The following is a 27977-nucleotide window of genomic DNA, read 5'->3' on the forward strand; positions in this document are numbered from 1 at the left end:
AATGTGGACAAGAGTAATTACCTCTGCTGTATCTGAAGCCATTACACTATTCTTTTTTTTTTTTTTTTTTTCTTTTTCAGCTGCCCCATAGCATATGGAGCTCCCGGGCCAGGGATCAGATCTGAGCTGCGGTTGAGACCTAAGCCACAGCTGCAGCAACACTGGATCCTTAACCCACTGCACTGGGCCAGGGATCGAACCTGCAATGTCAGCGTTCCCAAAACACCACTGATCCCATTGTACCACAGTGGGAACTCCTACACTGTTCCTTTTTTGTACTTGTATAAAATGCTCTATAATAGAATGTCTTATTTCAAAAGTCCTGGATGACAGGGAAGCATAAGGCTTGGTGGACAGAGTCCCCATTCCTGCCAGCGGAGCCCTACCTGCCAAGTGCACCCACACCCCGTGAGGCCCCTCTGTTCGAGCTCACCTTGGAGGAACCAGCCTGACAGCTGGGACAAGGACCCCAGGGACCACACAAGGGCCAAAGCTGCTAGAGCCCAGGCCTGGGAGGTTTATGCAGAAGGAAAAGGCAGCCCTCTGCAGCAGCGGTTCTCAGAGCGGGGTCACCATATCCCCTGCAGACTTGTTAGACACACACAGGCCCACCTGGACCTCCTGAACCAGGTGCTGAGGGTGCTGCCTGGCAGCTGCATGTCACCAAGCCTTCAGAGGGACTTGGAGGCCCACGAAGACTGGCAAAGCCCCTCTGTGTGGCAGACAGGTCAAGTTGCTGGGTTATGATCAGCAGAACTGAACCCAAATCCTCCATTGACATGCTCACAAGCTGTGTGGACCGGGATAAATTTCTTCACTCTAAGCCTCAGCCCATCCCCCTACAAACGAGGAGAGGCAGAGTTATGAGAACATCCGTGAAGACTCAGCCAGCCGCAACAGCTGTGCTTCTGCCTCCCGACCTCGCCCTCATTCCAGCTTTGACTATCACTTTACAATCTGCAAGACCATGGTTCAGGCCCTGGCTCTGCACCTCGTCTGGCTAAGTGCAGCCCTCTTGGTGCTCAGCTTACCCTTTGTTTAAAAAGGAGAGAGAGGGAGTTCCCGTCATGGCACAGTGGTTAACAAATCCGACTAGGAACCATGAGGTTGCAGGTTTGATCCCTGGCCTTGCTCAGTGAGTTAAGGATCTGGCGTTGCCGTGGCTGTGGCGTAGGCCTGCGGCTACAGCTCCGATTCAACCCCTAGCCTGGGAACTTCCATGTGCTGCAAAAGTGGCCCTAGAAAAGGCAAAAAGACGAAAAATAATAATAATAATAATAATAAATAAATAAATAAAGAGGAGAGAAAAGAATGTCCACCGTGGCTCAGTGGTTAACGAACCTGACTAGTATCCATGAAGACAAGGGTTCGATCCCTGGCCTCACTCAGTGGGTTAAGGATCCTACATTGCCATGGCTGTGGTGAGGGCCAACAGCTACAGCTTCGATTCGACCCCTAGCCTGGGAACCTCCATACGCTGCAGGTGCAGCCCTGAAAAAACAAAAAACAAAAAAAACAAAAAAAAGGAGGAGAGACTGAGACAGACAGACACATGGACAGTGGGCCTGGCTCACCAATCAGCAGCTGCACAATGTTGGAGCCGGCATACTTCCTCACGTCCTCAATCCAGTGAGGCACTGACAGGAAGGAGCTCTTCTTGGTGATGTCGTAGGCCAGGATGGCCCCATTGGCGCTGCGGTAGTAGCTCTGCGTGATGGTGCGGAATCGCTCCTGGCCAGCTGTGTCCCAGATCTGCAGCTAAAGAAACAGGAGCCCTGTAAACCTGGAGGTGCAGCCAAGCTCAGGGGATGGAGAAGCCAAGCCCCTAGACCCACGCCCAAAGCGATGCTTCGAGGGGCAGGTTACCAGCCACAGCTCAGCAGGGACCACACAGAAGGGGCCAGAAGGTGAAAAGAGAAAGAGTCCTTCTGAGCCCTGAGAAGTAACTCAGCGGCCAAGGTGAGCAATGGGGAGCTGGGCAGCCCTGTCTTCGCCTCCAGGTAAAGCAGGCAGGCTCTGTGTCATGGCATGAAGGACACTCGATCCTGCGTCCTCTCTCTCTTAGACGCTGGGGTCACGTCCACCACCTCCATTGTGTGAACATTCAGCATCTGCCCCCTCTGGGCTATGGGGAGGTGCTCCCAGAACTCGGGCTCTCTGTTCTGCCTCTGCTGTGCATGGAGAAAGATGCTCACAAGGGCGGTGAGGGCCAAGGGAGGCAACGGGCAGGGTCCTCTTGTGGAGGCTGGGCCTGGGCTGGGAGAGCCAAGCTGCAGGCGGGCCCCAGAGCGGGCAGGTGCCAGGGTCTCAGGAGCTCAGGGCTGCCTTCTCTGCTCCACAAACTCCACGGCCTCAGGGTGCTGAGGGTGAGCACCAGCACGGGTCTACCCTGAGCTGCAGGCCCACCACCATCCTCCACTAGCACGAGCCTCTTCATCTAGTTCTCAAGGGGTATCCAGGGCAGGGACAGAACCTCCATGCTTGGGACCTGACATGGTAGAGGTGACCACTTTCTTGTGGGCCCCCCAAGACAAGTCCAACAGCTGACATGCTCTGGGCCACGACACAACCAACCACCCCTGCCCAAGACTTCCTATTTGCTCCACAGGGTGAGTACTTCCAGGAAGCAGACCTGGAGCACAACTCACTCAGGGGTGATGCAAGAGGCAGGGCCCATGGCACCACATCAGCCTGGCGTCCAGGTGCACAAGGACTCACTCCACACCCCAGAGGGGAGCATGTAACATAAAGCCAGAGGCCGGGCAGCTTGGAGGAAACAGAAATTGGGCAGAGCTTCTCAAAGCAGTCTCAAAAACAACCATCAGTGTTTTTAGAAATAGGAAAAGAGCCGTGAAACAATAAAAGAATGTTTTTATTCCAAGGAGACAGAGCATTCAGAAAGGAAAAAAGAACTACTGGAAATTAAAAATATAACATAAAAGAAAAATGCAACATAAGGGCTGGAAGATCAACTTGAAGAACTCCTTCCAAGTAAAGGGGAGAAAAAAGAGGTGGGAAAGAAAGAAAGAAAATTGTGGAACCAGCCTAGAAGGTCCACTATCAGGACAGTAAGACTTTCGGGAAAAAAGAATAGTAAAATCTGGAGTTCCCGTCATGGTTCAGTAGTAATGAACCTGACTGGTATCCATGAGGATATGGGTTCAATCCCTGGCCTCACTCAGTGGGTTAAGGATCCAAAATTGCCGTAAGCAGTGCTATAGGTCACAGATGTGGCTTGGATCTGGCGTTGCTGTGGCTGTGGCCGTGGCTGGCAGCTACAGCGCTGATTCAACCCTAGCCTAGGAACCTCCATGTGCTGCGAGTGCGGCCCTAAAATAAATAAATAAATAAGAGTATAATTAAGGGGAAAGAAACCAACGAAATACTTCAAAAAATTCCCTGATGGAATTGATGGAAAGGGCCACGAAGCATACACACAATGGAGGAAAACAGACCCACAAAGCTCGTGACTGGGAACTTCAGAACAATGGGGAAGGAAAAAACACCCTGAAAACTTGCATGGGAAAAAAAAAAAAACAGAGAGAGAAGAAAAACAGGTTTCACACAAAAGACCCACGTTGCATTAGATGGTCAACAAAACAATGCCTACAATTATGAGGGAAAATGATTTCCAACCCCAAATTCTCCACCTAACTGCCATCTGTCAAGTCTGATGGTTTAACGAAGGCATTTTCAGACATATAGGTCTCAAAAATTACCTTTCTGCCACTCTTTCTCAGGAAGCTGCTGAAAACCACCAAAACAAAGAAAACGTGGGATGAGAAGAGATTTCAACTTAACAGAAAGGCGAAAGGAACCCCAAGGTGGTAGGGAAAGCCCAAGACAGGAGCCAGGGGTGAGCCTGGCTAGGCCTGGATGGCACTCCCTGGGACAGGCACATGGTTCGCCGGCAGCCTCCAGCCCAGGCGGAGTCAACAGTGCAGTCAGGCCCCCCGCCTCTAGACAGCCATGAACAGAAAAATACAGAGAGGTTGCACAGACTTAATCCTTTTTTTTTTTTTTTTTTTTTTTTTTGTCTTTTCATGGCCTCACTCGCAACATACGGAAGTTCCCAGGCTAGGGGTCTAATCAGAGCTAAATCTGCGGGCCTACACCACAGTCACAGCATCGCCTTTCTGCTGAGCCACAATGGGAACTCCAAGACCGTAATCCTTGACTGTACCCCATAATCACCAAGATTCTAATGGGGACAGTTTCCTGACCACAGGACATGGGGCTGGGATCCAGGGGGGCCCACTGAGCAGGGAGGCAGAGATCAGAGTCTGGATGTAACGGGGTGGGAGAGGACAAAGGTCTACGTGGGAGTTCCAGACCAGGTGGAAGCCGGGCAGTAGTGGGGGATGAGGAAGTTCCAACCCAGCCATGGGAAGAGGCCCCCTGAGCACCTTGTTAGTGGCCCACGTATTAAGCTGAGATGTCAGGAAGGCTGCACCCTAATAGTGAGGATCCCAGCTAGAGGCAGGTCTCCGGACATCTGCCCCCAACAAAGCCTAAAACCAAGCTCTCACATTTGAAATCCAAAGTCCATCAAGTTAAAAGGCTAGAGAAACACTGTCGGACCTGCACCTCTCTGCCCTAACAGAACATGAAGACAAGCCACACAGGTTCAAGGTGACCAGCCAGTAACTGAACTGACTACTAGGACAGGAATCAATATTCTTCAAAAGAAGATATCAGAGGAGTTCCCATTGTGGCTCAGTGATAGCAAACGACTAGTATCCATGAGGACGCAAGTTCAATCCCTGGCCCCGATCAGTGGGTTAAGGATCCAACATTGCCATGAGCCGTGGTATAGGTCGCAGACGTAGCTCAGATTCCGCATTGCTGTGGCTGTGGCATAGGCCAGCAGCTGCAGCTCATATTCGACCCTTAGCCTGGGAAGTTCCATCTGCTGTGTGTGCGGCCCTAAAAAGACCAAAAAGAAAAGAAAATGATGCCAAAATGGCCCAAATATTGGATTTAGTAGACAAAGACTATAAAACAGTTATTTTAAAGATGATCAGAGAATTAAAGGAAAATATGTTCAAAGATCTGAAGCAAAATATGATCACTATGAGTGGGCAAATCGGGAATTTCAGCAGGGAAATGGAAATTATTTCTAAAAACATATTTAGAAAGGATCAAAACTCAGAGTTCCCTGGTGGCCTAGTGGTTAAGGACTCAGCATTGTCACTATTGTGGCTTGAGTTCGATCCCTGGCCTGAGAATTTCTGCATGCTGTAGGTGCACCAAAAAAAAAAAAAAAAAAAAAAAAAAAAAAAAAAAAAAAAGTCAAAATTCTAAAACTTAAAAGTACAATAAGTGAAGCAGAAAATTCATTTGATGACCTTAAGAGCAGACTGGAGAGGGAAAACTCAGCAAACTTGAAGAAAAATCAATAGAAATGATTCATCTGAAAAACAAAGAGGGGAAAAAAGACTGAAGAAAAAAGAGCAGAGCCACAGGGATCTATGGGACAACCAAGCAGCCTCATAGTCACAGGACTGCAGTCCTGGGAGAAGAAAGAGCACGTGGCAGAACTAAGGACTGAAAATTCCCAATTTGATTAAAAAATACATATGGACTTAATTAGTGATCCAAAGCACTCACCAAACACCAAACCGAAGAAATACAAAATATACCATGGAAGACCATATCTGAACTGATGAAAAACAAAGGTAAAAGAAACCATTTTTATTTTTCTTTTTTGTCTTTTTAGGGCTGCACCACGGCACATGGAGGTTCCCAGGCTAGGGGTCAAATCAGAGCTGTAGCTGCTGGCCTATACCACAGTCACAGCAATGTAGGATCCGAGCCTCGTCTGCGACCTACACCACAGGTCATGGCAACACTGGATCCTTAACCCACTGAGTGGGGCCAGTGATCAAACCTGCGTCCTCATGGATCCTAGTCAGATTCGTTTCCGCTGCGCCACAAAGGGACCCAAAGAGACCATTTTTAAAGCAGTAGGAAAAAAGAAAGACATAGTCCATATGTGGAAACAGCAAGAAAAATGACATGACTTTTCACCAGAAATCATGGAAGCCGGAAGACAATGCCACAAAGTGCTGAAAAATGCTAAAAAGGAAAAAAAAAGTACTGAAAGAAAAAACTGAACACAAGAGTCTATATCCAGGGGGAAAACAATCTCTCTCAAAAATGAGGGTGGGGCATTCCTGTTGTAGCGCAGTGGTTAACAAATCCGACTAGGAACCATGAGGTTGCAGGTTCCATCCCTGCCCTTGCTCAGTGGGTTAGGCATCCGGTGTTGCCATGAGCTGTGGTGTAGTTTGCAGAGGCGGCTCGGATCCAGCATTGCTGTGGCTCTGGCGTAGGTTGGCAGCTAAAAGCATCGATTTGACCTCTAGCCTGGGAACCTCCATATGCCGCGGGAGCGGCCCTAGAAATGACAAAAAGACACACACAAAAAAAATGAGGGTGGGAGCACTGGGACCCAGGTTGGATCCCTGGGTTAAGGATCCTGTGTTGTCCAGCTACAGTTTAAGTCTTGACTATGGCTCAGATCTGATCCCTGGTCTGAGAACTCCATATACCACAGAGCGGCCAAAAATGAAAAATAAAAATGAGGGTGAAATAAAGATATTTTCAGACAAATGAGAATCTAGAGAATCTCCCTGGAAGACACACACCTCAAGAAATCCTGAAGGGTAAAGACCCTAAACAGAAACTCGATCTATAAAAGGAGCAAGAAGCACCAGAAGGGCACATAAGTGGGTTTATATAAAGCACTGTTTTTTTCTTCTTGTAATTTCCTTATAAGATGATCGCATGTAAAAAAAAATTTTTTTTTTTTTTGTCTTTTTGCTATTTCTTTGGGCCGCATCCGCGGCATATGGAGGTTCCCAGGCTAGGGGTTGAATCAGAGCTGTAGCCACCAGCCTACGCCAGAGCCACAGCAATGCCAGATCCGAGCTGCGTCTGCAACCTACACCACAGCTCACGGCAATGCCAGATCGTTAACCCACTGAGCAAGGGCAGGGACCGAACCCGCAACCTCATGGTTCCTAGTCGGATTCGTTAACCACTGCGCCACAACGGGAACTCCCGCATGTAAAATTTTAAGTAATGACTATAAAGTTGGGTTCACAATGCATTAGAAATACATTACCAAAAATATGACAATTATAGCACAGATGAAATGGGGGCAGATAGATGAAATGATACTATTGTAAGGTTACTACTCTCACGAAGCATCAGATGTGAAAGGAGAAATGAGGGTGTTAAGTGTCAGCTAGGAAGTAGGAAGTGGGGTACATACAAACTGACTCTGAGGAGACTTTATAAGTTAAAGGTGCATATCGTTAATCCTATATCAACCAGGAAGAGAAACAGTGGTATAATACAGGAAATAAAATGGTATTCTTAAAAAAAAAAATTCAGAAAGTTCCCGTCGTGGCTCAGCAGTAATGAACCCAACTAGTATCCATGAGGACACGGTACAATCCCTGGCCTTGCTCAGTGGGTTAAGGATCCAGTGTTGCCACGGGCTGTGGTGTAGGTCACAGACACGGCTTGGACGGCTTGGATTCCGAGTTACTATGGCTATAGCATAGGCTGGCAGCTACCGCTCTGATTTGACTCCTAGCCTGGGAATCTCCATATGCCATGGATGCGGCCCTAAAAAGGAAAAAAAAAAAAAAAAATCAAATCAGTGAAAAGAAAATAGGAAAGAAACAAAGGAATAAAAAACAAAAAAGACAAAGAGAAAGAGCAAATGGAAGATTTAAATTCAACTATGTCAACAACATTAAATATAAATGGACTAAACATTACAATGAAAAGCCACTGTTTGTCAGACTGGAAAAAAGGGCAAGATCAAACTATGTGCTTTCTACCTGAGAGGCATTTTAAATATAAAAATGCAGAGTTTCGGAGTTCCCGTCGTGGCGCAGTGGTTAACGAATCCGACTAGGAACCATGAGGTTGCGGGTTTGGTCCCTGCCCTTGCTCAGTGGGTTAACGATCTGGCATTGCCGTGAGCTGTGGTGTAGGTTGCAGACGCGGCTCGGATCCCGCGTTGCTGTGGCTCTGGCGTAGGCCTGTGGCTACAGCTCCGATTAGACCCCTAGCCTGGGAACCTCCATATGCTGCGGGAGCGGCCCAAGAAATAGCAAAAAGACAAAAAAAAAAAAAAAAAAAAAAAAAAAATGCAGAGTTTCCATCATGGCTCAGAGGAAATGAATCTGACTAGTATCCATGAAGACGCAGGTTCAATCCCTGGCCTCACTCAGTGGGTTAAGCATCTGGCATTGCCGTGAGCTGTGGTGTAGGTCACAGATGCGGCTTGGATCCTGTGATGCTGAGGCTGTGACATAGGCTGGCAGCTGTAGCTCTGATTGAACCCCTAGCCTGGGAACCTCCATATGCTGTGGGTGCAGCCCCAAAAAGCAAAAAAAAAAAAAAGGTAGAAAGTAAAACAAATAATAAATAAATGGGAGTTCCCGCCGTGGCGCAAAGGGATTGGCGGTGACTCTGGTGCAATGGGATGCAGGTTTGATCCCCAGCCTGGCACAGCAGGTTAAAGGAACTGGCATTGCCACAGCTGTAGCACAGGTCACAACTGCAGCTTGGATCTGGGAACTCCATATGTTTTGGGGCAGCCAAAACAGAAAATAATTAAATAAATTGTGTGTGTGTGTGTGTGTGTGTCTCACAAAAAGTAAGCATAACAAATTACAAGAATAATGATGATGGTTATAGTTATATTAAAGACTTAAAGAAACTCTTCATAATGATAAGAGGCAATTTATCAGAAAGACATAATGATACTAAATATGCATGCACTAACTACAGAGCTTTTAATTTCATGAAATTAAAAAGTGGTAACTAAAGAGAGAAACAAATTCACAACTACAGTTGGAGATTTTAACATCTCTCTCCCAATAACTGACACAGTAAGTAGACTGGGGGAAAAAAAAAATCAGTACAGATAAAGAATATCTAAACAACAGTATTGACCTAACTGACATTCCCAGAACACAGCACTCACATTGCAGAACAGCACAATTTTTATTCATGTGGACATAGAATACTCACTAAGATAAACCATATGCTGGGCCGTAAGATAAGCCTTAATAAATTTCAATAGACTGAATTCTTACAGAAATTCCTCTAACTACCAAAAAAAAAAAAAAACCTGCTAAAATAGGAGTTCCCACAATGGTGTAATAGGATCAGTGCCATCTCTGGAGCACTGGGATTTAGGTTTGATCCCCAGCCCAGTGCAGTGGGTTAAGAATCGAGCTGTGGGGCTGCAGCTCAGATTTGAGCCTGGGAACTCCATATGCGGCTGGGAGGCAAATACATAGATAAATAAACAAACAAACACTAAAACAGAAATCAAAGAACAGTCTGGGAGGAACCTCTTCAAGAAAATAGACTTGAGGAGTTCCCGTCGTGGCACAGTGGTTAACGAATCCGACTAGGAACCATGAGGTTGCGGGTTCGGTCCCTGCCCTTGCTCAGTGGGTTAACGATCCGGCGTTGCCGTGAGCTGTGGTGTAGGTTGCAGACGCGGCTCGGATCCCGTGTTGCTGTGGCTCTGGCGTAGGCCGGTGGCTACAGCTCCGATTCGACCCCTAGCCTGGGAACCTCCATATGCCGCGGGAGCGGCCCAAGAAATAGCAACAACAACAACAACAAAAGACCAAAAAGACAAAAAAAAAAAAAAAAAAAAAAAAAGAAAATAGACTTGAGAGAAGCAATAAAATTGAGAGGAAAGTTACACGGTATGTGGGACAGATGGAGAGGAGAGTTATGCTAGTTAGGAGAGAGTCTGGAGATGTATTTACCATTAATTCAAGCAAAAACAAGATGATGACTATGGCAGGAAACCCTGATGAACACGGGAAATGAAAAATGACAGCATGCTACCTAGACTACATGGCTTAGCCGGGAACAAACAGCTCTTACTAATCAAAAGGTATTTACAGAATCATTTCAACAAGGACTTACTGGCCACCTGCTATATGTTCTAGGCACCAGAGATACCAGGGCCAAAAAAGCAGATAAATATTCCCGTGCTCAAGCTTACAGCCTAGTGCACGACAGAAGCTAAATAAGATAATAATGGGTAATAAGGATATATATATATTTATTTATATAGAAATATAGAATATAAGATATTTAGTATAAAATAAGTAATAAAATAATCAGTACATTAGATAGGGATAAGGTGGAAAAATCAAGCAGGGGCAGAAGTTATGAAGTATGGTGAGGAAGGAGGCTTAGCTAGTCAGGCCTCACTGAGATGACTGTAAAGATCCGAAGAAGTTAGCTGTGCAGGTGCCTGAGAGAGATGGGAGCGGGTGCAAAGGCCCTGAGGCAGAGATACAACTGGTGCAAGATGCAAGCAAGCAAATCAGCAGATCAGTGTTTGGAGCAGAGCAAAAATGGAGAGAGGAGGAAGGGATGACAGACAATTATGCAAGGGGCTAGATCTTCAGGGCACTGGAGGCCATAGCGAGAATGCCGGCCATCACTGTGATGAAGGGGGAAGCCAGCACTGATCACATTAACTTTTTTTTTTTTGGTCGTGCCCATGGCATGTGCAAGTTCCTGAGCCAGGGATCAAACCCTGGCCACAGCAGTGACAATACTGGATCCTTTAACTGCTAGGCCACCAGGGAAGTCCCAGATTTACTTTAATAGCATCACTCTGATCACTTTGTGGAGAATAGATCATAAAAGAGCAAGGACAGAAATGGGGATACCAATTAGGAGATTATGGCCATCATCCGGGTAAAAGACCGGAGTGGTAGCAGTAAAGGTAGGGAGAAGGGACTGAATATTCTGGGAACAGAACTGATAGGAACGTACTGCTGATCTAATCAACATCACCACACAACTCCACTGGGAGGATGCAAAGTGTACATGTGAGTGTGTGTGTGTGTGAGAGAGAGAGAGATGGGGGGCTAGGGTGGTGCTGAGAGGTAAATCGTCATCTTCCAAAGTAGGAAGTCAACAGGTGATGCCTGCAACTGGCGACTGCCCCAGAGGTGGGGGTGGTGTTATGAGGAGACCTTTTGGTAAGAGCCTCATTGAACCAAATGACTCTTTAAATCATAGACAATGGAGCTCCCGTTGCGGCACAGAGGAAATGAAACGACTAGTACCCATGAGGATGCAGAGTCAGTCCCTGGGGTAAAAGATCACTCAGAGGGTTACAGATCCAGTGATGCCATGAGCTATGGTGTAGGCTGCAGACGTGGCTCAGATTCCGCATTGCTGTGGCTGTGCTGTAGGCCGGCAGCTGTGGCTCCAATCCAACCCCTAGCTTGGGAACTTACATGTGGCCCTAAAAAGCAAAAAAAATAAAAAATAAAAAAATAAGTCATAGACAAGTATAATTGATAACAATTAAAAATAAATTAAAACCCAACAAAATAGCTACAGATTACACTATCTAGGTCAAGCAACAGGCAAAATTTGGGCAGTTATGGAGCAGGTATTTTTGGAAAGTAGGTCCTTCCCATGACTGGTAATGTTCTCACCCTACTTTGCCCACATCAGAGTGAGGGGAAGGGAGAGAGCAGAGTCAGTGCTCAGCCAAGATCCCACACCAGTCCTGTCTCCCACCAGCTTGGTGTCTCTGTGGTAAAACTGAAGTCAGTCTTTCATGAGGGGTCAAATGACAGGCTCAGTGCGCACAGTGGGCCGTACAGAGAAGGGGCTGAAAAACACGCCCACCAGACAATGCTACGGAGCTGGGGTCATTTGGGACCCACGTTTCCAATACATGCAAAGGCGCTTTGACACAAAGCAGCACACATGACCTGCTCACAGAAACACACACGGGCTGTGCACATGGCCACACATTTTTCTTTTTTCTTTTTTTTTTTTTTTTTGTCGTGTTGCCATTTCTTGGGCCACTCCCGCGGCATATGGAGGTTCCCAGGCTAAGGGTCGATTGGAGCTGTAGCCACCGGCCTACGCCAGAGCCATAGCAACACAGGATCTGAGCTGCATCTGTGACCTACACCACAGCTCATGGCAACGCCGGATCGTTAACCCACTGAGCAAGGGCAGGGACCGAACCCGCAACCTCATGGTTCCTAGTCGGATTCGTTAACCACTGTGCCACGACAGGAACTCCCCACATTTTTCATTTGTTCGGTGTGGACTGAGTGTCTGCCACCACCAGCCCCTGCTGGAGGGACTGAGGTGCTTCAGGAGTGACACAGAAATAGCTCCCTTCTAGTAAAAAGGAGGCAGACAAGGAGGCAAGCTGGATGCTTGCAGGAGGAGCAGAGCCCACTCTGGAGAAAATGAAGGTAGTGGGAGGGGTTCCCAGGATGCGGACATCTGAGGGCAGTCACAGGAGGTGGCACCTGGGCTGAGGCCAGTCCTGAGGACAGTGCAAAGGCCCAGAGGCAGGACAAAGCTCATTAAGTTGGAGACACAAGGGTCAGTGTGGCCAGATGGTGAAAAAGCAGCACCCCAGAAGGTGAAGCTGTTGGAAGGGCCGGAGCCTAGAGCAGGGAGGCTCCCAGGGGCCGACGGGGAGCGTGGGTTTTATTCTCACTGCCGAGGGAAGCCACTGGAGAGCATCTGAAGTAGGGAGCCTTTCTTATCCCACTTTGCATGTCTCAGCAGCACCCTGTACCCACCATCGCTGCAGCCTCTCCAATCTTAGACCAGGAGACCTGCCAGAAACTACCAAGCACTTGGGACCCATGAGGCAGAGGGATTCGGCAGCCCACAGCTCAATGCCGGTGTGGGGCAGGGGTGCAGGGCCGATCAAGCCCCACCTCCCACGGAGGCCAACCTGAGATGCAGCCTCCAGAGCGATCCCTCCCTTCTCTGTTTGACTCTCTTCTGTCCTTGAAACACAGGAGCTTCCTGTGGATTCTTGTCTCGGACTGTTCTCAGGGGAGCCCAGGCTAAGACACGTGCTCTAACTGTAAAGTGTCCCTGGCTGTGGGGTGGAGGACAGTCCCGCTGTGGGATCGCAAAGGTGGCCCTGTCTCTTGACCCAAATGCTGTGTTCCGAGAGCTGAGAGAACCCAGACCAGGAGCACCCTGATTTCCCCACGGCCAAGCACGGCTCCTCCACTGAAGGCCCAGGCCTGCCACTTGGCAGGGCCCCAGGGAAACTGAGAGAAGGTTAATGAGTCTGATCAGCCACCTGAGTACCAGGCGAGCAGATCAGCAGCATCCTGAGCCATCACCTGGACGGCACGGCAGAAGCCAGAGCAGAACCACCACATGGATACAGGGAAGGTGGTGGTGGTGGGGGCTGTGGGTGCAGGCCTCACACCCAGCATCAGGAGAAAGGTGGTCTAGAGGCACAGTGATTGGCCAAGGAAGGCATCTCAGCTTCATGCTGAGTCCAAGCCCATCTGCCTGTCTGCCTACCTGCCTCCCTGCCCCAGTCCTCAGCAGAGGCCCAATGGTTGGGGGTCCCCTCTGCCCCTGCTGCATGTGGCACACAGCTTCCACCCACCCTGACTGCCACTCCGGTACCCAGTCCTTTGTCCTTACAGCAGCTAACCTGGAGCTTCCAGAACCCAGCTAAGATCCCGCAAGCCCCTCTGTCCTCCAGCCTCTGATACACCCCCCCAAGCTCCCAGGGTCTGCCTCCTTGCTGGCCCTGAGCGTTCCAAGGCCTCAAGACCCCTGGCTGAAATGTTCTCCCAGACATGCACCTGGCGCTGCCAATCCTGCCCAACCTAGATGCAAACATCAGCTCTGGACAGGCCTTGACCACCACGCTGCCTTAAAGGGCACCATCCTCTCCCCTCACTTTCTTCAGCACCTGGCCTGACACAGGCACCTCTTAAATGTTTACTGTCCCCTCCTTCACTTGCGTTTCTTGAAGGTAAAGGCTGTGTCCGGCTGGCTTTCTGCATACGCCCAGCACCCTGCCCAAGGTGCTGGATTCACATACAGCACCTGTCTGGATGGACTGTCTTCCCTGCATGGATGAGCACCTGTCTGCCCTCAGAGCCTGCTACGTGGCCCACCTAGCCTCCCTCTAGCAGCCTGGTACCAGCCTAGGAAAGGTCACCTTTGGGTGATTTCCCTCCTGATGCACCAAAGCGAACGTTTCACTACCCAGAGTACACAAGCACCGTTAAACTACCCCCTTCAAGTCCGGAGAACACCTGCCCAGTGGAAACCACCACCGCGCCCTCCTCCTTCCCCACCTGCCAGAAGTTCTCCACCCGAACACTCACTGGACAGGCAGATGGGGACTTTGCCCTGCCATCACACCTGAGCCCTCACCCAACGCTCCCCTCCCAGCAGCACAGTGCCAGCTGCTCTGACCTTCCCAGCCAGGCTCTCTCGTCTGGCTGTGGGGGAAATCCTCTGAGCTGCTGACAACCAGAGTGACATCCAGGAGCATCAGGGCGCAGAGGGGAGGAGGGAGGCCCGCTCAGGATGGACAAGGTTCCCAGGACTCAAAAGCCGGGAGAGGGGCTGCCTCCCACCCACTTCTGCAGGGGTTAGTCAGGTGAGTTACAAACAGGCAGTGCTGGGGTGGGGATCAAGGCAGGAGGAGTCCTGGGTTTTGGGTCCTTCTTTGTCTGGGTGACAAGCAGGCTTGAGCTTACAGGTGGCTGCCTCGATCAGGGAAGCACGTCTCGAGGTGAGCGATGAGGCTATTTTCCCTGCTAAGCCCACACCTGACAACTCCCAGTTCACACAGTTCCTCTGAGTCACCACACCCATGATGGGCCATTATCCTTTTGTCATTATCTCTTTTCCAGGAAAGACTGCATTCATCTTGACCTTCTGATGAACTCCTAGCTAACCTTCAGAACCCCAGTTCAAGGTCACCTGGTCAGGCTCCCGTGACACAAAGGCCTCGGCCCTCAGCCCTTTAGTCTTGTCTCTATAATAGCACAGCACATAGTATGTTAAGAGGCCCAAACCTGGGTGCCTTTGGGGTCCAGGCAAGGAACATAAAATGCAATAAAATGACAGAAAAGGATAACCTGTCTAAAGCAAATTCATAAAAAGCAAACAAGCAAATCACTACTGTGCAGGCCAAACAAAAGAGGCCTCATGGTGGAAACAGGTATCTTTTGCCATCGAGAACAGGCTCTGAAATGGAAAGACCCCATCTCATTCCTTCGAACCCTGGTGATGAGTAGGTGCTGGACAAGGAAACCTGCTGAGGGTAGGTCCTGCAGTGAGGCCAGTGGGAAGGCAACAAGGCCCAAGGCGGAGAGCTGCTTTCCAGGGAATCCTGGCCACGGCTTCTGGACAGAGCTCCCACGTACCCCCATGGGAAGTCAGTTCTGCTTATTAGGCTAAATAAAATAAACAGCACCGTTGGCAGTTCAGGCCCCAGAACCTGTGTCTGGCACCATTCCTCCCAATGGAAAGAGAAGAGGATTTTATTTGAACAGACTTTCTTCTGCCTGATGTCACCAGCAGTGGGAAGTTCCTTGCTTCTTCAAGGCAGAAAAGAACCTTGGAAAGAAGAGTTCCCAAGACAAAACTCTGAAAACTAGTCAGATGGCCCCAAATACAAGTCTCTGTGCTGCTGCTTGTTGCTTCCCAGGACATGGGGAGTCAGAACCAGGAGGTGGTCTGCAAGCCACTCCCTGGCTAGCCGCTGTCCCTTCTCCTGCCTCGGCCCCGGGATCACATTGGAGGGGCACATCACATGGACCTGATAAGACAGCACCTCTGCACTGTAGGTAAAGCCAGCAGACAGACTCCTGGGCCCAAGTTCCTCCTGTCCCTGAACATGGTTGCTCAGGATCTAAGCATTAGGGGCTTCTGTGTCCCTTGCTACCATGCGGCTCTCCCTGTAGGGCCACAGCCACGGAAGAGAAAGGGAGATCTATTCCCATATTCTGTTCCACCAGCTGAGGGACCAAGGACAGTCAGGTAGCTTCCTGGTGCTTGCGTTTCCTCTCCAGCATCATGGGGACAGTGGTGGGAGCATGGGGCAAAGGTAGTAGATGTGCTTTCAGACCCTCGGGGCTGGCTCTGCCGGAGCTCCCCAACAGTGCTTTCCATCCTTAGGCAGCCCCGGTGGGTGACTCGCTGCATCAGAGAGCGTGGTCCAACTCCGAAGCCGTGTGCCCTCTGCTGTGTGCACTGCTCCTCCACAGACCGTGTCCCGGACATTGGTCATGAAACCAAATGACTTGATGAGTTACCCGACCCACAGGAACCAGTTAGCCTGTCCTGAAGTCCTGGTGGGAAAGGCCCAGCCTCTGCCCGTGGAGGCTGAGGGAAGCCTGGGCTCCCTCAGCAGCAAGAAGGCCCTGGGAGCTGACAACCAAGGTGGGACTCACTGAGCCACCTCCCTGCTCGCAGCCCCTTTAGGCACAATGGGGAACCCAGGCGGGACACAGAAGCCCTGTGCTCCCAGGGAGGGTGAGGGCAGGGACCGCAGCTCCTGGACTCCCCCACCCCACACCAGACAAAGCTGACCATTTGCCTCCTCAGCCCAGCACACTCCTTCCAGCACGACTGAAAGGCATCTCATCCAGCCCTCAGATGAACATCAGGCCCCTCCTGCCTCCAAGGCTGTGCACGAACACAGCTGGGAGCAGAGCCCCAAAATCTATTCACTGGGAACTGTCCTCCTTGAGGGCCCAGGCTGAAACCCACTGCCTCTGTGACCCCTGGGAGAGGACCAAGCCTCGTTGGTACCCTAGGCACCCAGCACATGCCCTGAGACAGCATGGTACCTGCAGGCTCTGTCGTTCAGGAATAGAATGAACTTCAAATATCTGGTCCTGCTACTGCCACAGTAACCACTCACATGCTTGTCAGGCCGCAGTTTGGCAATTCACCCCTGCAACATCAGCATGGATGGCATCTATGCCACTCAGGCATGTGCACATCTGTCCCCACAATCAAACATGAGCTCCTGGGGCACAGAGACGCCTCTCAGGTACCTTTTCTCTCATCAGTGCTCAAAACAGCACCTGGGAGACGGGAGTACTCATGGAACAAACCCTGAACCCACCAACAGGCAGGTTCTGCCCTGGGGGTCATATGGAAACTTCCAGCCAACGACAAAGATTATGCTCAACAGAAGCATTTTTCTGGCATTTTCCCTTTTCATCTCAATTTGCCTGCTGCTCCAGACAGAAAAGGCCAGCTCAAGCCCAGGTCCCTTAAATGAAACCCCAAGAAACAAAGAGAGCAAAAAGGAATCTTTAACAATAAATCAGAATGGAGATCAAACTTGGCCTCATCCCCAGTAGGGGACCTATGTCACATGCCGCGTGCTCGGCAGCACTGTGGGTGCAAACATCCCCATGACTCATTCTCGCCAAAACCCTTTCTTGCAAGTCTCACTGAGCCTCGAAGCACAGTCTCCAGTTTACAGAAAATGTAAGGGATAGAGGAACAATGGAAAAGACACCATGAGAAATGGGAGAAAAATTCAGAAATTGACTCAAAAAAATCATTGTCATCAAAAATTAAGTGACGCATTGTTCTAGACTAAACCCACACTGGACTCTGGTTCAAGGGGAAAAACACTATAAAAGACATTTTGGAGGAAGATGGGGAAACTCAAAAATGGACTAGACAGTAGATGATTACGGAAACACTGATTTGCTACAGTTTGATAATATACTGTGCTTATTCTTAAAAGTCTTATGACAAGGTATCCAGGAGTGAAGCATCATGATATTGGCAACTTACTTTCAAATAAAAAAATTTATATTACACCCAAAGATACAGCAAATATAGCAAAAGATGAACAACAGTTAAATCTATGTATAGTATGTATAGTATGTATAGTATACATGTGCTATTCTTCCAACTTTTCATTTTTGAACTTGTTCACAGTGAAAAATTGGGGAAAATAAAAGTATTAATAATATCCTGAGGATGAAAATATTACTGATATGAAAAAGAATCAACTGGAGATCTAGGAAATGAAAAATGTAGTTGTCCAAGAACCCAAAAGATAAAATGAATACTGGAATAGATATGGCTGAAAAGTAAACTGGAGAGCTGGAAGGTGGGGCCAGGGCCGCTGGAACACAGCACAGCAGAGCACACGGTCACGGTCACAACGGAGGACAGACTTTAAGCCCAGCTCCTGCCCTGTGCAACCTTCCGAGAACAGGGCGGGGGTAGGGGGATGCGAAGAAGTGCATTGAAGCAATAAAAGCAGATGCTGTGGAGCTTCAGGAATACAGGGCTTTTCATACTGATTACACCTTCAGAGACGATGAATGGAAACAGTCCGTCGCCTGGACAGAGTGCTTCTCCCACTTGCCCTGGTGAGTAGGACTTGGGGCGTGGTGAGTGGAAGAAAAACTAAGCAGGGCGAGGAAGGGGTGAAAAGTAACTCAGACCTCAAAAACATTACACAAGGACTCCCTTGATGTGATTCCATGTCCATGCGTGTCCAGAGCAGGCAGCTCCGCAGAGATGGGCTGGGGGAGGGTGGATGGAATGGGAGTGAGAGCTAAGGGGTATCAGGTTCCCCTCTTGGTGATGAGTATAGAAAACAAAACAAAAAAACAGGATTCCCATTGTGGCTCCACAGGTTAAGAACCTGACTAGTATCCATGAGGATGCAGGTTTAATCCCTGGCCTTGATCAGCAGGTTAAGGATCCGGTGTTGCCGTGAGCTACGGTATAGGTCGTAGAAGAGGCTCGAATCCTACATTGCTATGGCTGTGGCATAGGCTGGCAGCTGTTCCCTAGCCTAGGAACTTCCATATGCCACAAGTGCAGCCCCCCCCCCAAAAAAAAGAGAGAGAAGAAAAAACACAGAACTGTACACTTTTTTCTTTTTACGGCCACACCTGTGGCATATGTTAAGTTCTCGGACTAGAGGTCGAATCAGAGCTGCAGCTGCTGGCCTATACCACAGCAACACAGGCTCCGAGCCGTATCTGTGACCTACATTGCAGCTTGAGGCAACACAGGATCCTTAACCCACTGAGCAAGCCCATCAAAACCCACATACTCATGGATACTGGCCAAGTTCTTAACCCACTGAGCACAAAGGGAACTCCCAAACTGCACATTTTAAATGGGAGAATTTATGTTACATGAGTTATATCTCAATGAAGACTTTTTAAAAAAAGAACTTGGTAGCGGGCTACCTTGAACAGGATGGTCAGGTAAGGCCGACTTACGTAAAGAAAACAATAACCTGTAGATGCACATACCCCTGTCCACACACACAGCAAACCGCCCCAGGCGTCCTGGCACACGGACCCTTTCACCCATCCCCACTCCTTCCCAGCGGGAGGGGACCCTGAGCTCAGTTCCCCAGCTCTGGCATAGACCCACCCCTCTCTGCATGCTGAGCTTCCAGACCCACGGACAACCTGCCTTGGCAAACGGACCCCCTCACCTCTTTCTTTTCTCATTCATTCAGCCATCACTGGTCAAGGGCTTATTCTGGCAAAATAACCCAATGAAAACTGCAAAGTCAGAGTTCACATGACATTATTTACCTTGTGATTTCAATACAAAGTTGTTGTTTTTTTCTGAGCATTTCATCTATAATACAAACACGGCAGATATTGATGATTCCTAGCTGGCAAAGTGGAGTTGATTCTGTGATCCATTTTTTGGTCATGAAATCATCCATTCTTGGTGACTTAAAGCCCAAGAGTAAAAAAACAAGTTAAACCAAAAAAATAAATAAATAAATGTTTCACTGGAAAATATAAATAGAACATTTTTAATGTTAAAATTTGATTTTTACACTTCTCAGGCATAAAAAAGGCAGGGGTGGGAACTATCTGGGTTGGAACTACTGGGAACTTTCTTCAGGAATGCTGGTCCCTAAGCAACTGTGTGGTCCTGCCCCCTCACACAGCAGCGAAGGAGACTGACACCAGGGCAGGAAATGAAGACCAATGCCACCTTGAGCTGGAGGCCACTTCTGCAGGCCTCTCAAATGAAGGTGAACTTTGCCCCTTCAGGGCAACTGGCCCTGTGTCCTCAGGCAAGGCCCCTGACAGATGTGGGCAACGGCTCATCTGGAACCAAAGGCCTCTGACAAAGTGGACTCTGACCCTCTTAGTCATCAACCCCCTGAAGGGCCTACCAATGGCAGAACTACAGGTCCTAAGGGTTGTCACAGGAGGAGGGGTTGTCACAGGAAACGTGCATACAACTTCTCAAGGAGGCCACTTTGAGAAGGGCAGTGCCTAGTGACACAGCTAAGTTCTAGGTTCTTTACTGAACCCAGGATTGAATCAGAGTTGCAGCTGCAGCAATGCTGGATTCTTGAACCCACTGTGCCAGGCTGGGGATCAAATCTGTGCACCAACAATGAGCCAAGCTGATGCAGTCAGACTCTTAAGCCACTGCACCATAGCGGAAACTCTGGTACTGCTTTTCACAAATCAGTCACACCACTTTCTGGTCTGATTACCTACGTGTGATCACTCCCCAGCCTGTGTGGAAACTCAAACACCTGGTCTAGGCCATGCCAGCACCTGCCAGTGCCAGAAAGGGAGGCCCGAGGCCAAGCAGAGCACAGAAGGGAGGAGACGGGTCAATCCACAGATCCCCAAAGCAGGTCAGAGAGGCCTCTAGCTACCAGCACTGACCTGGTTCTGTTGCTGTATGTTCAATACAACAGCATTTCACAGGCCATTCTAGAAGGCAGGAGCTTTCTTTTGTTTATGCTGGCCATATGCACCATTCTCTCAACTAATCTGAGTTAATCAGGATTTGTTTAAGCAGCACATGGCATCAGGATGTTGACAGGACACTGCTAATCAAAATCTAAGAAAATGGAAAATGCAAATGACACATGATGGCCTGGACTATAAATTGTCCCCAAACCTTTCTGTGTATGTGTGTGTGTTTGTGTGCATATGCAAGCTGGCAACAATAGAGGGTGTGACACAGCGGTGAGGACAAGGCAGCAGACCAGGAGCCTGGCGAGGTCTGGCTGACCGGCCCTACCCGCTCTGGGAGGTGGGGTGTCACATGGCCCAGAGGACCAGGGGGAACCGGGCACGAGAACCATGGTAGAAACTGGGAAGATGGGGCCCAGGGGAGAGAGGGCTGCCCCATTACCACCAAATTCTACCACCTCCTGGTGCCCAAAGCCTCCAAAGGAAGCTAGATGGTGTCAAGCCTCAGCAAGGGCCTGCGAGGGCCTGGCTACACGGGGCCAGGCGGAGGCAAGGAAGATGCAAACAGGCTGACGCACGTAAAGATGAGAGCAGGTGGAGGCACTGGGCGGCGAGGAGTCTGGCCCCTGAGACTCTGTCTCCCTGGGTGGCCCTAGCAGACTTGCCTTTTCTCATACAGCAGGCCCTCTCTCAGTGGGCAGGGCCACGGGATTCTTTGCATTTTGCTACCAGGGTAACAGTGGAGGTAAAATGGCACCAGGGCAGCCAGGCAGCAGGCTGAGAAGAATCCCTCCTCACGTGACCACGATGAGGTCAGCCCCCACCTGCTGATGTCCCATGGTGGGTCAGGTCCCTAAAGCTCAGGCTCAACCATGAACAGATTGGAAGCAATGATGCTGCCCGAAGCCCCAGGTGGCCAAGAGGCTCTAACACGGGCCCTCTTTCCACTGTCTTCCCGCTACAAGGGCTGCCTCGAGACTGTCCCAGATCTCAGGAGGAGGGGTTCATTTTCCAATAAGGATGGCTGTTGGTGGCATCAAGAACAGATTTCGGAGTTCCCGTCGTGGCGCAGTGGTTAACGAATCCGACTGGGAACCATGAGGTTGCGGGTTCGGTCCCTGCCCTTGCTCAGTGGGTTGAGGATCCGGTGTTGCCGTGAGCTGTGGTGTAGGTTGCAGACGCGGCTTCGGATCCCGCATTGCTGTGGCTCTGGCGTAGGCCAGCGGCTACAGCTCCGATTCGACCCCTAGCCTGGGAACCTCCATATGCTGCAGGAGCGGCCCAAAGAAATAGCAACAAGACAAAAAAAAAAAAAAAGAACAGATTTCTTCAGGAGTTCTGTTGTGGTTCATTAGGAATGAACACAACTAGTATCCATGAGGATGCAGGTTCAATCCCCGGCCTCGCTCAGTGGGTTAAGGATCCTGCACTGTGGTGAGCTGTGGTGTAGGTTGCAGACTGAGTTCGGATCCCAAGTTGCTATGGCTATGGTGTAGACCAGCAGCTGTGGCTCTGATTTGACACCTAGCCTGGGAACTTCCATATGATGCAGGTGTGGCCCCTTAAAAAAAACAAAAACAAAAACAGACTTCTTCAGACAACCACCATGATGGAGAACTGCTCTCTTACTTAAAAATTCTTTTGCTATTTCTTTTTTTTTTTTTCCTTTTGCTATTTCTGATCAAACAGGAATAGCCAAACCAACTTTATGCAAACAGGACTAGCCTAAGAGCAAAGCCAGATCCCTGGTTGTAAGGTCTGAGGATGATGCAAACTTAAAAAAGAAGCCCTTTCCTCCCACCCAGGCCTTACCCTCTTTCAGACAAGGAGACCTGTGAAGCCCAGGACGGGGCCTGAGCACCAGGGTCAAAGGTCCTGAAAGGTGAGGGCCGGGGTCCCAGGGCAGAGACTGAGCTCTGTGAGGGACAGCCCTGGCTGCCTCCCCAGCACAGGAACAGTGACCCCTACACAGAGCTTGGCAAAGGGGTGCTACTCTCCAAGGCTGACCTGTATGCATTCCCTGTGAGGTGCACAGTCCAGTTTACATAAGAGGCCTTTGTGTCGTCCCAGATAAGCAGACCCAGAGCAGTGCTTGGGAATTTTGCAGGATTTAGCACCGGCTGAGATTTCCTGGGGGACGGTGAGGTGGGAGGGAGCAGGTTAAGAAATAATCTGTCTGATCTAAGGAGGAAAATGCTAACAACAGCAACAATAAAATAATCCCTTGTGTGTGTAATGCCTTGGTTTATTCACAAGAGCACTTTTAGGATAGACAAGAAACGGGTCCCACTGACTGCCTTTACTTACGGGGCGGACAGAAACGAAAGGGAGGTTGTTTTACTGTATACCCTTTTACATCTTTGAGGTCATTAAATTCTGAACCTTGAGGATGAGTTACCCAAAAACATACCAGGGGAATTTTAAACTACTCTGAGTGTCTCCACAGCTGCCTGACAACACCAAGAAGCAGAGAGAACAAAGATCATCTGTCTTATTTTGCAAAGGAGGAAGCCTGGGGCTATAGGAGGCAAAGGACCTGCCACTTTGTGACGAGGATGCCTGGAGATAGGTGTGGGACCCGGCTCTTCAGACTCCAGGTCCAGAGTTCTCTTCCAGAGGCACCACCTGAAAGGCCAGCAGCTCCCAGATTCACCCTCCAAGCTCAGTCCTTGCAGGGAAAGCTGAGAAAAGGCATGGGGTAGCACCGGAGAGCCCTCCCCCTTGGCCAGGGAGCCTTCTTAACCAGCAGAGCAGGTATGTGGAGCTGGCTGGATGCTCCATTAGCTGACAAACACCCCGAAATTCCTTGGGGTTTCAACCCTCACCACTGAAAATCTATAAAACAGGAGTTCTTGTCATGGTGCAGCAGAAACAAATCCGACCAGGAACCATGAGGTTTCGGGTTCGATCCCTGGCTTCACTCAGTGGATTTAGGATCCGGTGTGGCCGTGAGCTGTGGTGTAGGATGCAGATGCGGCTCAGATCCTGCGTTGCTGTGGCTGTGGTGTAGGCCAGCAGCTGTAGCTCCGATTTGACCCCTAGCCCGGAAACCTCTTTATGCCGTGGGTTCAGCACTAAAAAGCAAAGTAAATAAATAAAATATACATAAATTAAAAAAAAAATCTATAAAATGCCCCAAGTCCACATGCTTATTTATGTAGTGGCCACAACTGCATCTTCACTAGATTCATTAACTTGCAGAATCTTAGGGTCATGGTTATTTATAAACTGGGAGGGACTCAAGAAGGGTAGTCAAGTATGAAAATGAACACTGGACTTAGGAGCCAGGACGACCCTGGGTTCAAAGCCTGATTTTGCTACTGACTTGGGTGGTGGTCTTAGACATGCTGATCGCTTCCCTTATTTTGGCCTCAGCTTTCTCCCTATAAATAAAAGTCAATCAACAGACATGAAGAGAGTACCATGTGTCTGACATGGCTGTAGGCCCAGATTCACAGGTATGCCAGGCAGACCGGATCCCTGTGCTCTGAAGGACCTGATGTTGAATGGGAGAAACCCACAAAGAAGGTGAGGTCAGGCCCTGGTAAGTGCTATGAACTCAGCCCTGAACTTGTCCTGTAATAGGATGGAGGGTGTGGGAGGTCAGGGGAGGGCTCTGGCTGAAGAAGTGGCAGGTACACTGGGAGCTGAATGATGAGAGGCAGCCCTGACACGGGGGCCTGGGGCAGAGTGTGACAGGCAGGGCAGCAGACGCCAAGGGCCTGAGGCAGACACATGTGAAGGACAGAGAGGCGCAGTGAGGAGTTGTGAGTATGTGGCAGAGGCAGGGAGATGAAATTGGCGAGGCAGACCAGGGCCCACCTCTCCAGGTAAGGAGTTTGGTTGTGACTCTGGCTGCAAAGGGAAATGACTATAGAAATTTGATTTGTGATGTTTCAAACTTTTTATTTTTTGGCAGCATAACTTTTCAATCAAATAAAAATGAGTAGAACCTCAATGTGAAACTAGATAAAAGTACTAGTATGGCTCTACTAGGTGAGGAGCTGGCTAAAGTCCTTGTGGTCCTGGGCCTCTGGATCTTCTCTGTTCAGCCAAAGTGCTGCAGCTCAGAGGAGCTGGAAAGACACTAGGTGACCTATCTCTGAGGCTCCTCAAGCACTAACCAGAGCCAGCAGGCCCAGGGAGAGGCAGCTTGGACGCGGGATACTTGCTGGACCCCAGACAGGCCTGGAAAGATTTTTAACTAAATCCCTGATGTGGACATGCTTTCTGTGGAAACAACAACAATAAAATCTGGCTCCTCAAAGGCTCCAGTTAAAATCACACTGCTGAAACTATAGGGACAGAAAACAGATCAGTGGTTGCCAGGGCCTGGGGTGAAGCAAGGACGCTGACACAAAGGGACACAAGGGAACTTTCTGGGTTGATGGAAGTAATCTATATCCCAAAGGTGGTGGTGATTATGGGGCTGCAAATGTTGGTCAAAATTCCCAGAAATGTACACCTAAAATGAGTGACATATACTGTGTGTAAATTAAACGGCAGTAAACTAGATTTTTTTTTTTTTAATATACTACTGGAAGACACCCCAGAGATACTTTACAGGTGAGGAAAAACAACCAGCTCCTGCTGAATAGTCCAGAGGACCTAGAACCTGGGACCTGCCCCCACCCACCCCACCCTGCCCCTCAGCTTCAATTAATAGCCTCTTCAGTGCCCAGGCTTCAGGCTTCTCTGGCTACAAAATGAGGAGGTAAATGATTGCCACAGGCTTTCCCACTCCAGACAATTACATTTGAAGGAATCTGGTAAAAGGGAAAGACCCCCAAAGCCATGGAGTCAGAAAAGCTGGAAGAAAAAGTCCAGGTCTGTCACCTGCCAGCTGTGTGCCTGGGGCAGCCTCTCCCTCGTGAGGTGGGGTTAATTGCAAGAACACATCTGTCAACATCTGACACACAACACACTCTCAAGAGGGGTGGCCTCTATGACTATTGGGGAGTTACCATGCCTACACTGCTCTCCTGATCCCGGTCCCATCCAAGAAGAACAATCTGGAGGTGATCAGAAGGAAAAGAAATCACGAAGTGCCTCCCTGCATTGCATAACCTGTGCTCAGCACACAGTACACACTCAGCACAGGTTATCTTGCCAGGTAAACAGGAACACCCTGCCCCCTCCTTGACCACCGTAGCCACCAGGGGAGGGAGAGCAGGTTTGTTTATGCCTATCCGTCAACTCGCCACTTCCCCATGGCTCTGGCATTATCTCAGGACACAAACTCACCCGAGGACACACTCCACCCATCCCACAGCCCTTCCCTCGTCACCTGCTCTAAAGGGTGGTCCTGAATAATGACTCAAAGCTGCCTGCCAGACCTTGTTCTATTTTTTCTATCCTAAGAAGACCAAAAACACACAGAAACCAAAACAAAACAAAAACGGAAAACAAAAACCAACCCTTCAGGGAGGGAGTTTTTGCTTCCTGTCACATCTACTCCAGAGGCACTGTGGTCATGTAAAGAGTGTTGGCTGAGTTTTGCTCCACGGTGGGGCAGGAGGGAGGCAACACCCAGAAATTATCCCAATTTTGCAGAAACAAAGAGCTAAGCATCCTGGCAAAAGGCAACGGATAGCAGGCCTATAGCAGCCCAGGGAGGCTGAGCTCCACAGCAGCAGGCTCAAGGGACCCAATACAACCATCCGGCTCAACTCGAAAACACGGAGATAACAGGAGAGACACTTGCCCTGTGCAGTCCCTGTCCAGGGCTCTTAGGCGCTGGCTGGGGAAGTGGGAACTCAAAACCTTGAGAGAAAGGAAAGGATTTCCGAGCAGCGCAGTTAAGTCAAGTTACGGAGCAAGAACAATATAGTCTCTTGCTCTACTAGGAAGGCTGGCACCCAGGTGAAGAAACTGATTCATTAATCACCAATGTTAGTTATCAAACAATTGCTAGGATACTGAGACAGCTACATCTCGCTGTTTCTGTGCGGAGCCATTGCCAGCGCTCGGTCCTCTCCCCCACCTTCCGGTGTCTAGTGAAGTTTTCAGTTCCTACGAGCTGAGCTGGGGGAGGGGACCCAGGCTGGCCCAGGCCGAGTAAAGTTCCACCACCAGGTCCACAAAGAGACTGCAGGGAGGCGTGGCCAGGCCGGAAATTCTGACAAAAAGTTTTGGCCCTCCGGCCCTACAAGCAACTACTTCCTGGTCCCGCCTAGTCGTGGAGGGGGGGTGTCCCCTTCTGCCTAGGGTCCCCACCCGAGGGCCGAATTGGAGACTCCGATCGTGGTGGGGCAGGGCCAGGACGGCCAGGAGCCCCCCCTTGTGCCGGTGCCCTAGGCGCTCCGCCTGCCGGCGCTGGATAAGCTATTTTGGAGCAAAGTCCCCCCGGCGTGCAGCTCTGGAGGGCAGGGCCTCCCCCTCCGCACTCCCCCCAGCGCACGCACCCACGCACCCCGAGGCGGGCGCTGTGCGCACGGAAGCCAAGGCCCAGGCCTGCTCGGACGCGAGGACGGGGAGGGGGCTAGCGGGGGCGCTGGCCGCTGCAGAGCAGTCGGGGAACTAGCCGCGGCCCCCGCCCCACGGAGGGGACCCTCCAGGGTCCTGACGTCCCTAGTGCCCCGGGGCCCGGCTGCACGGCGGCCCAGGCCGGGACTCCCACCTTGACCCGCTGGCCCTGGATCTCCAGCGTCTTCATGGTGAAGTCCACGCCGATGGTGCTGCCCTGGCGCTCCGAGAAGGCGCCGGTCTTGAAGCGCTGCACTACGCACGTCTTGCCTACGCTCGCGTCGCCCACCAGCACCAGCTTGAACAGGAAATCGTACTGCTCGTCCGGGTCCCCAGGGCCCGGCCCCGCCATGGCCTCGGGAGCCCAAGGGCCGGCACTCTGGACGCTGGGGCGGCCTGGGCTCACGCAAGCCGCGGACCGCCTGGCGACGTGGAAGCGCCGCAACACCTGGAGAAGGGACGCCACCGCCCGCTATGCCCGGGCCCGCCCCACCTGCCCCGCCCCGCAGCCGCGGTTCCGCCCCGGACTCGCCTGGTCCAGCCCTCTACTTAGCGACAGGCCAATCCGGATCTCAGGGCCGCTTTGGGTACTGCCCAGGACACGCCCCTTCCGGACTCCGCCCCCAGACCGCCTGCCATCAGACCCCGCCCCCATCCGTACTGCAGCCTCAGTACTGCCTCTCAGGACCGCCTCCAATGAGACTCCGCCCTCAGACAAGACCCAATCAGAATCCATTTCAGAACCCCCCCTCACCCTTACCCCGGCAAGACCCCTCCCCAATCCCGGCTCTCGGTCCCGCCCCCATTGCCAATGAGCCCTCGGGGATGCCCTCAGCGGGTTAGCACTTCTCGGCTCCGCCCTTAATCCCGCTCACAGCCCAACTCCTCCAGTAGCACCACTCCCTGCACCCGCCTAGCGCCCACAGACTTTGTATGCCTCCCGCTCCCGAG

At 50.4% G+C, this 27977-nt stretch overlaps 1 protein-coding gene across 1 annotated transcript in view; it reads right to left on the reverse strand.

The window, feature by feature from the left end:
- RAB43 (RAB43, member RAS oncogene family) overlaps window positions 1-27527 on the reverse strand; it is a 32069-nt gene extending 4542 nt beyond the window's left edge. The window contains exons 1-2 of the mRNA XM_021069416.1: window positions 27181-27527; window positions 1575-1758 (exon numbers count right to left, since the gene is read on the reverse strand). Of these exons, the coding sequence (XP_020925075.1) occupies window positions 1575-1758; window positions 27181-27378 (382 nt within the window). The 5' untranslated portion in view covers window positions 27379-27527. The remainder of the gene's footprint in view (window positions 1-1574; window positions 1759-27180) is intronic.

The sequence above is a fragment of the Sus scrofa genome, chromosome 13 (genome assembly GCF_000003025.6).
Source record: "Sus scrofa isolate TJ Tabasco breed Duroc chromosome 13, Sscrofa11.1, whole genome shotgun sequence".
Classification (NCBI taxonomy): Eukaryota; Metazoa; Chordata; class Mammalia; order Artiodactyla; family Suidae; genus Sus; species Sus scrofa.